This window comes from Diabrotica virgifera, chromosome 8 (assembly GCF_917563875.1).
Source record: "Diabrotica virgifera virgifera chromosome 8, PGI_DIABVI_V3a".
Classification (NCBI taxonomy): Eukaryota; Metazoa; Arthropoda; class Insecta; order Coleoptera; family Chrysomelidae; genus Diabrotica; species Diabrotica virgifera.
The window spans coordinates 205,727,106-205,737,893 of NC_065450.1; the positions used below are offsets into that span (position 1 = coordinate 205,727,106).

Consider the following 10,788-nt stretch of genomic DNA (forward strand, 5'->3'; position numbering starts at 1 on the left):
CAACACTCGTGGAATACCGGTCCGACTCCGATATCAACCGAGTAGATACAATACTCAAAATCAAAATAAGTACTCGCTCTGATACGATTGGTACGAAGTAATCAGAGTAATCAAAGTAACTATTTACCTCTCTGTATAGTAATCGTTACTTTCGGTATTCGTAAGTAACGAGAAGTTTGCAACGAATAGTTACTTTTTCAACATCACTAATAGTCTAAGAGCTAGTGAACCCTCCGACTAACGGTCGTCCTGTAAGGCTAGAAATTTTTCTAGTGATAATTCATAGCACACCAAGGCTAAAAACCATGACCTGGCAGGCCTCAGTGGTGCACGTGTATCTACCAGGTGAATCGAAAAGTGCAAATTTAGGGGGTAAAATAAACTTTCTCCTGTAAGGTTTAAATTTAAGTATGTGTTTGAGTAAGTCATTCAGAAAAAAAGTGTACAATGACAGGCGATTCTGAAGAGCATAAGACCTTGCCAGGCGAGAGGAAAGATTAGGGGTTTTTCCTAAAATTATTCTTTTTGCATCGAACAAATTTTTTTAGGTGTTTTGAATCATTCCAAACAGAAAACGTCTTTAGTGATTTTTCTCTTAAGTTAATAGTTTTTGTTATATAAGCGATTGAAAATTTAAAAAATTGCGAAATCGGCCATTTTTAACCCTAAATCGGACATTTATCTACAAATTTCAATGTTGCCAAGATACGTAGATATTCTTTAAACATTGATTGATGAAATCCCGAAGAGTTTTTTGCAATAAAATATCGAAAACCCCTTTGTTTTTTTAATTGCTAATCAAGCAAGTGCGACACTGTAGTAAAAGTGAGGACGTTTGAGTTTGCATAAATTCATTATCTCAAGAATGGGCAAATTTCAAGAGAAATCCTCAGATAGGTCGATTTTTATTTTTAAATTAGGACTTTTTGGCATATATATAATACTAGTAACGTCATCCATCTGAGCGTGATGACGTAATCGATGATTTTTTTAAACGAGAGTAGGGGTTGTGTGATAGCTCATTTAAAAGGTTATTGAATTTTCTGTTCACTAATATAAACATTAACATAATTATTTATACAGGGTGTACAAAAAATTTTTTTTATTAAATTAACTTTGATTAAATTTGACAAATAGAAGAAAAATTTTTTTGTACACCCTGTATAAATAATTATGTTAATGTTTATATTACTGAATAGAGAATTAAATAACCTTTCAAATGAGCTATCACACAACCCCTACTCTTATTTAAAAAAATCATCGATTACGTCATCACGCCCAGATGGATGACGTCACTAGTATTATATATATGCCAAAAAGTCCTAATTCAAAAATAAAAATCGACCTGTCTGAGGATTTCTCTTGAAATTTGCCCATTCTCGAGATAATGAATTTATGCAAAGTCAAACGTCCTCACTTCTACTACAGTGTCGCACACGCTTGATTAGCAATTAAAAAAACAAAGGGGTTTTCGATATTTTATTACAAAAAACTCTTCGGGATTTCATCAATCAATGTTTAAAGAATATCTACGTACCTTGGAAACATTGAAATTTTTAGATAAATGTCCGATTTAGGGTTAAAACTGGCCGATTTCTCAATTTTCAAAATTTTCAATCGCTCATATAACAAAAACTATTAACTTAAGAGAAAAATCACTAAAGACGTTTTCTGTTTGAAATGATACAAAAAACCTAAAAAAAATTTGTTCGATGCAAAAAGAATAATTTTAGGAAAACCCATAATCTTTCCCCTCGCCTGGCAAGGTCTTATGCTCTTCAGAATCGCCTGTTATTGTACACATTTCTTCTAAATGACTTACTCAAACACATACTTAAATTTAAACCTTACAGGAGAAAGTTTATTTTACCCCCTAAATTTGCACTTTTCGATTCACCTGGTAGATACACGTGCACCGCTGAGGCCTGCCAGGTCATGGTTTTTAGCCTTGGTGTGCTATGAATTATCACTAGAAAAATTTCTAGCCTTACAGGACGACCGTTAGTCGGAGGGTTCACTAGCTCTTAGACTATAAGATGCACCTAAAGATGCTCTGAGTGCGAAACTACTTTTTCAAGTAAGGTTAATAAAGAACTGTTTGATATCTGCTTTTTATTTGTAAAACTGATATATTCGAGCATTCAGCCATTTCGTATAATTTAATAGAATTAATAGATCAAAAATATAATGAACTGTCTACTCAGGATACATTATTTAAACTACATATCGCTCCCTTATTCAAAAAGAGAAATAACTCAAAATTTGCATTTATTGAGTTTTCATCATAAAGTGAAATAACTATGCAAGGAGAATATTTGAATTCAACAGTTGAGTCATTACGACGAAAAATGAAAGAGATAGATGACACTGTTTCTCTTTTTTACTAAAAGGCGGGAAACAATTGATACCGGTAAAGTGGTCAAATTTAGTAATGAGTCGAGGTTGCGAAGGATAAGAGCTGTGCAGTTAGTTAAAAAAGTGAAGTAACTTGAAATCATTTGGTGTTATACTATCAGGTAAATATTTTATATACGTTTATTTCTTCCAAAAGTGCATTAATTTAGAGTTGTTTCACTTTATTGGAAAATTCGACATTGTTTTTTCCGCTAACATTGTGACTTATTACAGTTTAGTATAAATGACGTCAGAGTATTATGAAAAACTTTTTAAGTTAATGCATTTTTTGATTAAAATATTCAACCAAATCATGAGTGATTAATTATTGCTTCAGTATTATATTATTAAGATATCAGGAAAATGGTAATTTTTTGTGTTATTTCTGTTTAGTGATTTTATATAGATAAAATTTAAGTTTAACCTCATGCCTAACAATAGTAATTATTGTTATTATACATTATTTCATAATTTAAACTCAAAACTAATTACTATGAATAAGGGATTATTTAATATTTTTGATTAGGTATAGCTATAAAACATAATTTTAAGCGGTATTATCATTTTTAGACTTAAGATGTCTTCGAGGGCACAAAAAATACTCGGCTTAGTTGTTGCAAACCCAGTACTGGATTCTAAAAATATTGCATCAGATAATAATTCAACTGAGAAATCTAACCATGAGGTGAGTATTTAAAATCCTTAAATTATATTTAACTGAGCATTGATCATAATTCCTATTTTGATTTCAGTTATTAAGTAAAAATAGTTTCGCCGTTGAACTCCAGAAGGATGTTAACATGGAGGTTAAAATGGTAACGGAATCAGTGGATAACTTCGATAAATCAGTTGGAGTAGCTGTAATAGTAAGTACTTGAAGCTTAATTACAAATAAGTGGCTAAATAATTAAATTTAAAAGTTACTCTATTATTTAGTGATTGGCAGAATTAAATACTTTCAAGGATCGAGAACTCAGTACTAGAGAATTTCTAAGAATTGAGAACTGTATTCATTTTTAAAGTTGATTTAAAAAATAAATACTGTTTTAAATCCCATTCATTGTCAATTCCTGATTTGTTTAATGTTTATATTCGTTAATGGCTCTCAGACTTACTGAAATATGTTTATACAGAAATGTGATAGGTCTAATTGGTAGTTTTGATGATCTAAGAAGCAGGAAGAATGCTATTAAAAAATCCCATTAAAAATAAAGTATCAATTCTGCAGTCACATTGTCATCCGAAATACTCATTACGATAGTTTATTGTATTTATTATTATTTGACCTCCAAAAATATTTGTTTATACAGTCGAACCCGCTTATTAGAATCAGTGCCGGATTTAGGGTACTTGCGGCCCTAGGCCAAATTACCCTGAGCGGCCCTGATAACTTCACGATTATGTAATTAAAGCATAAAGCACACGCATTTTACAAAACGCTGCGGCCCCCTTTTGCTTGCGGCCCTAGGCCGCGGGCTAGTCGGCCTAGTGGTAAATCCGGCACTGATTAGAATACCGATTATAGGAATATCCCGGTTTAAGGCATAGAAATTTGAGGTACCGAAACGTTTCTACTATTTAGCCACAAATGATCAGTTATTAGAATATCTCGGTTATAAGAATAATTTTGCTTGGTACGAAGGCTATTCCTTTAAGAGGGTTCGATTGTATATCTAACTTCTCCACCTATATTGTCAGACAAAATCTGCGTTTAAGATAGCTGCTGATATTGAATTACGGACACTCAGATCGAGTACAAGTACATTAATAATTATTAATAAACTAACAGCGGCGTCGTCAACTAATATTCCAATACTTTGGTTTAAGCTCTCGAGATATCTCAGCTCTTTCAGGAATCGAATGCTCGTCAATTTTTGGTATTCGAGCACCCCATCAATATTATTATTAGTGTTTTAATCCCAAGACCTTAAATCATAATAATTATGCTGTTTAATTACAGAAATCTCAGTTTGCAAACATACAACCCTTAGTACCTTATGATGACACTGACGATAGTTTATCTGACAATGAAGATGTTGTTACTGGATGCTTAACTACGGAGGAAGGGCGTCGACGTCGTCTTGTTCATTCTTCATCAAGTAGTTCATCATCATCAACTTCATCTTCAGACTCATCCGATAGTTCATCTTCGGGCTCTTCCGATAGTTCGCCATCATCAAAAGAACCGCTAACCCAAAGAAACCCACTAACCGATATTACCAGAAACGTGACTGTTAATGAACAGGACACCGATGGTGTTGTAAGTTATTATCGTCCCAGGGAGTTAAAAAGGTTTCAAAATTATTACACTTCTCCTCTATGTACTGATGAAAGCGATGCTGACTTAAGCGATGCAGATCCAACATTCATCAACATTGAACCTAAAAGAAAGAGAAACTACTTTTTTGAAAAATTGAGACCTTCTTCCACCAGTTCTGCAGATTCTAGTCATTCTTCTTCGATTCCAAAAAAGGGACGCAAACGAACTAAAAACCCTTCCCAATGGAAACAGAATAAAATTAAGCGCAAGCGTAATACAGGAAAATCGTATGTATCTACTTCGAAAACAAAGAAGACTATTCCAGCCAGGTGCCTTAAAGAACCATGCACAGAAAAATGTAGACTTAAATGCACTACAAAGATTAATATGGAGTGTAGATACGAACTGTTTAAGAAGTTTTGGGATTTAGGTGATTTAGGTAAACAAAGAGCATACATAAGTTCCAGTATGATCGACATTCAGCCTAAATACAAATATAGCAATGCTCAGAAGCCCAGGCACAATAACAAAGCATTTCATTTTATAGTGAATAATAAGACGATTAGAGTTTGTAAAACTTTTTACAAGGCTACGTTGAACATCTCTGGTAGGATGATATTTACGGTACAGAATAAAATGAACAACAACGATTTTTCGCAAACTGATTTGAGAGGCAGACATGATAGTCATAGAAAAATTAGTCCAGAATTACGATCTGCAATCATGGAGCACATTCAATCTATCCCTAAAATTGAATCTCACTACCTTCGAGCATCTACAACAAAGGAATATATTGATGGCAGCAAAAATATAAAAGATTTGTTCAACGATTTTAAGCTCAAACAAAAACATGACAATAGAGACGCAGGTACTTATAGTATATATTATAAACTGTTTACAACGGAATTTAATCTCTCATTTTTTCAACCAAAAAAAGATCAATGTGATCTATGCACCTCGTATAATAATTCTACTGCTGACCAAAAGAAGGACCTTGAAGAAAAATACCAAACACATTTAGAAGAGAAAAACTATAGTAGGATTGAGAAGTTTAATGATCGCAGCAAAATAAACAAAAACATCAAAGTAGTTGTGTTTGATTTAGAAGCGGTGTTACAATGCCCAAGAGGTAACTCTTCTTCCTTTTATTATAAGTCTAAGTTGAATTGCTACAATTTAACTTTGACTGAATTGGCATCACAGGAATTTAATGTAGCCTACAAAAATGTACATTGCTATTTTTGGTCAGAGAGTGAGGCTAAACGTGGAGCTATAGAGATCGGATCATGTGTATGGGCATATCTGAAAGCTATAACTGAAGAAGATGATGATGAAAAGGAAGTAATTTTTTATTCTGACAATTGCTGTGGCCAGAACAAAAACAAGTATATCACATCTCTATATCTTTATTGTGTGCAAACGTTAAATATAAAAAGCATAACACATAAATATTTAATAAGGGGCCACACCCAGAATGAGGCCGATAGTGTCCATAGCCTAATTGAAAAGGAAATTAAAAAGAATTTAAAATCTGGACCAATATACACACCAGACCAATATATTACTTTAATCAAGAATGCCAAAAAATCTCCACCTCCGTTAATTGTTCATGAACTGAATTTTGAATCATTTCACGATTTAAAATTATTGCAAGAAGAATGGGGATATAATTATTCAAATAATACAGAGGGACATACTGTTAATTGGAATGAGATTAAAGTTTTGAAAATTACTAAAGAGAATCCTTTTTCTGTTTATTATAAATCATCATATAAAGATGAAAATTACCGGGAAGTGAATGTTAGAAATAAACGAAAGAAAATGAAACAAATTACAGATATAGAACTTCAAGCAGCCTATTCCGATAAACAAGAAATAAGTGAAAATAAGAAAAAAGACTTAAAAGAATTAATTTCAAAAGGATTGATTCCTTCTTTTTATGCAGGCTTTTATAATTCTATATTTTAATTTTTTAAGTTAATAAAATGTTCAATGAAAATACTTTTTTGGTTTAATTCTTATATAATATTTACGAATGTGTAACATTATTATAACTTTAAGGTTTTACTTTGTTTTGATTTTGTATACTCCAATGTAACAATTTTTCTATAATAATTACAGATTAAAAAGCACATCTTTTTATTTAAAATATCCTATTTTATTTGTAAACAAAGATTATTTCAATCGTTTATTATTAATAATACCGCAATAAGTCTAAATATTTTACCTACTTGCTACGTGACTTTAATATAAAACTGCAATATTTAAAATTGTTACGACTGTGTTTAAATTATGATATCATATTTTTCATCAAAGAGTGAAATAAATACAAACTTTTTTTATAAAATTAATTTAAACGTATTTCCTTTTAAAAATCTGATAATGTGGAACCACAATATAATACTAAACTGATTACACTACCCAATCCTACTTTTGAAATTAATCTAAACCATTTATATATTTTTTTATAAGAAAATTAAGTTGCCTATAAAAAAATGTCAAACTTTAAATGCGTTTTCCCACAAAATTGAAATTTTGAGTTATTTCTTTTTCTGAATAAAGGTGCGATATAATAAAATTACCTTTGTTAAGTCAGCTGTCAAGAAAGTCACAATAACGTGTCCGTACCTATTAATTACGGACAGGGCAATAAAAAGTGTCGTTTCCGTTATTGCTATTGGATAGCCATTCGCCTAAGTGGTTTCGTCTACGAATTTATTGCTACTATTTATTAAACATTAAAATAAATGATGATTTGAACATTAGGTGAAAGTATTAATATTTTGTGTGAAATATGGGGTACTCAAAATGTTAAATGGGTCTCATATACCTATTTGTGATAATAGGCTCTTCGATAAGTTTTCCGGTTCGATAAAAGCGGGCGTTTCTACTAGCCTAAATTTTGTTTGTTGTGTTGGTATACTGTATACTATTCTTACGAGAGTATGTCAAGTTTTATTTAAATCTGTCAATTCATTCCTAATTTACAAGCCATTTAATATCGACGTGTCACAGTATTTTTTACAATGGAAATAACCAAGTGTGGTGATTGAATTTTTACTTTTAAAAGGTTAAAACAGAATAAAATAAATAAATGTTGAAAGTAATATAAAAGAAAAGAAATTTTGAGATTCTTCGTCTTCAATATTAGTAGGTTTAGTAGAAATATGGGTTGCTGGATTTAAACATAGACGTACCCTTGAAGACGATTCACCTCAAGGGCGGCCAAAAAGAGTAACAACACCAAAAATCATAGAAAAAATGCAGAATATCATATTGGAAAATCATCGAGTAACTGAAAGAGATTTAGTAGAAATCCTAGGCATCTCATTGTAGGTGAGCGGCAGCAATCCCTAAAATCACGTTATACCGACAAATTAATTTAAATTATTTTTCAAATTTAACTCGCTCTATCTTTGGTCGCTGTGAATATTTCTCTTTAAAAATTTTACCGAACCATTTTTCCAGTATTTGAATAAAAACAAAATGTGTCCGAAATTTTTAAACAATTTGAAAGAGGAGTTATTAATTTTTAAACATTTTTTCATCAGATTCCGTTAGTATAGGTTCATGTTTACTTAAAAAAGTTGAGCGACAAACTTTTTAGCATACAATTTTTACTAACATAACATTAAAATATAACTCATGAGAAAGTTTTTTGTAAAATTTCAAGTCAAAATATACCGGGTGTCCACTTATATTTTCTCCCATTTTAACTGCCTATAACTTCTAAACGGCTCAAGATAGAAATATGCGGTTTTCGCTGAAATGTTTTATTTTAGTAAAAGTTTTGTCTGGATGGAGTGAATGTTTTATATCGCTTTCAAATACGAAAAGAAAAATGGCGGATTTTTGAAAAAAACGTTGACTTTTTTTTAATGGAACACCCAGTATATTTTTTTGTAAATTGAAAGAAAGGTCATTCACCTATCCAGCGATATAAATCTTTTCAAAATCGGTTGTCAAATCACTGAGTAATTAATTTTTAAAATGAGAGGTGCAACTCTCTAACTAAGGAAATTGCCATTTTTCATATCGATTTTAAATAAAAAATGGCGGATTTAAAAAAAACGTTGTTGACGTTCTTTTATTAAAACACCGAGTATATTTTTTTTAACTTGAAAAAGTGGTCATTTACCTATCTAGCGATATAATTTTTTTAAAATCGGTTGTCAAATAACTGAGCAATTAATTTTTAAAATGAGAGATGCAATGTGGAAACACATAACATAATATCAATTTGCTTAGGCTATGTTATTTAGGTATGTGATATCCACGTTGCACCTCTCACTTTAAAAATTAATTAGTCACTGACTTGACAACCGATTTTAAAAAACTTTATATCGCTGGATAGGTGAATGATCGTTCTTTCAATTTACAAAAAAATATACTGGGTGTTCCATTAAAAAAAAGTCAACAAAGTTTTTTTCAAAAATCCGCCATTTTTATTTTCGTAATTGAAAGCGATATAAAAAACTTAATCGATTCATACAAAACTTTTACTAAAATAAAACATTTCAGCGAAAACCTCCTGTTTCTATCTTGAGCCCTTAGAAGTTATAGGTAGTTAAAATGGGGGAAAATATAAGTGGACACCCGGTACAATAGGAAAAGAGTTATATGACTTTTAAAAACCGGTATCGGCCGCGCGCTCGTTGCACGCATAGTGTGGAACGTACACGATAACGCGGCAAATCGAAACTCAATGCTCTATTACACAGGGTGTCCAGAAACTCTACCGACAAATGAAGACAGGAAATTCCTAAGATGATTTTAAGACAATTTAACCAAATTCACCTAGACCGAAAATGCTTCCTGAGGGAGCTAGAACTCATTGAAGATGGCGTCTTTTAATTAGATTTTCTTAAATACATTCAGAACACTTCTAGTTAGAAAAACGAAAATTGGTACGCATATTTATCTTCTAGAGGATAATCGATTCCATCCATTGCGAATTTCTAGTACCTATCGGTCACAGACGTCCGTTTTGGTTAGGGCTACGGTTATTTTATCGCATAACTTTTTTGTCGTAAAATTTTTAGCATTTTTGACTCTGAATTATTAAATTGTGAGGTATTCTAGTACTAAAAGGTACTCTTGCTTTAAGTCGGTAGGACACACCGTCTCTTAAATTTGAAATAAATTTGAAATTTAGCTTTTTAATCAAGTTTATGTTAAAATATAGAGTACAAAGAACATAGTGTTTTATAGAAAAAAAAGGTGCAACTTTTAATTTTAAGAAAAACGTGATTTAATTTTTTTTATTTTTAGGGTAAAATTGCGATTTTGACAATGTTCACCCACTTAAAATTCAAAATAAACATAATTTTCGTTTTCAGCACCATCAAAAACATAAAGTATGACCAAAATTAGCCATTCACTACAGCGTGGTCAGTATCTCGACAAATAAGCGTTTTTTTTTTGGGGGGGGGTGCTACTCGTTTATTTCCTATTGCATATTTTGACTTGAAATTATCCAGAAAACTTCTTCATGACTTATTATGTCTAAAAGTTTTGTTGGTTAAAATTATTATAAGCTAAAAAATTTTGTCAATCTACGTTTTTAAGTAAACATGAAACTAACGAAATCTGACGACAAAATGTTTAAAAATTAACAACTCCTCTTTTAATTGGTTTAAACATCTTGGACAAATCTCACTGTTGTCTAAATACTTCAAAGATAATACAGTAACATTTTCTAAACGAAATATTTACAGCAATTAAAGATACAGCTAGTTAAAGTTGAAAAATCATCTTAATTTATTTTTTGCGTTTTTGCATAAAATTTGATTTTTGAGCATGTTCCACCAACTTTAAATCAAAATAAACATCATATTCAGATTCAGCGACCTCGAAAACATAAAGAATCGTTAAAATTGGTCATTCACCTTAAGGTTGATTTTCGTGGTCGGCATAATATCATTTTAGGGGTTGCTGCTGCTTGCCTAACACTATGTGTGCGATTTTTAAAGTCATATTATAACTTTTTTCCTATTGCATATTTGGACTTAAAATTTTCCTGAAAACTTCTTCGCCACTTATATTTTAATGATGTATTGGTTAAAATTATAAGCTAAAAAGTTCGTCGCTCAACTTTTTTAATTAAACATGAAACTAACGAAATCTGACGACAA

General features: G+C 31.3%; 1 protein-coding gene across 2 annotated transcripts; it reads left to right on the forward strand.

Annotated features, from left to right (window-relative positions):
- Positions 1–2,226: 2,226 nt before the first annotated feature.
- Positions 2,227–7,220, forward strand: LOC126890490 (uncharacterized). Of its 2 annotated transcripts, XM_050659473.1 has the most exons (4): positions 2,227–2,516; positions 2,965–3,079; positions 3,147–3,260; positions 4,355–7,220. In XM_050659473.1, the coding sequence occupies exons 2-4, from the start codon at positions 2,972–2,974 to the stop codon at positions 6,620–6,622; spliced, it is 2,490 nt and encodes an 829-aa protein (XP_050515430.1). In that variant the 5' UTR covers positions 2,227–2,516; positions 2,965–2,971; the 3' UTR covers positions 6,623–7,220. The 2 variants fall into 2 exon arrangements, with proteins under 2 accessions (XP_050515430.1, XP_050515429.1); XM_050659472.1 differs by having other exon boundaries at positions 2,227–3,079.
- The last annotated feature ends 3,568 nt before the right edge of the window (positions 7,221–10,788 follow it).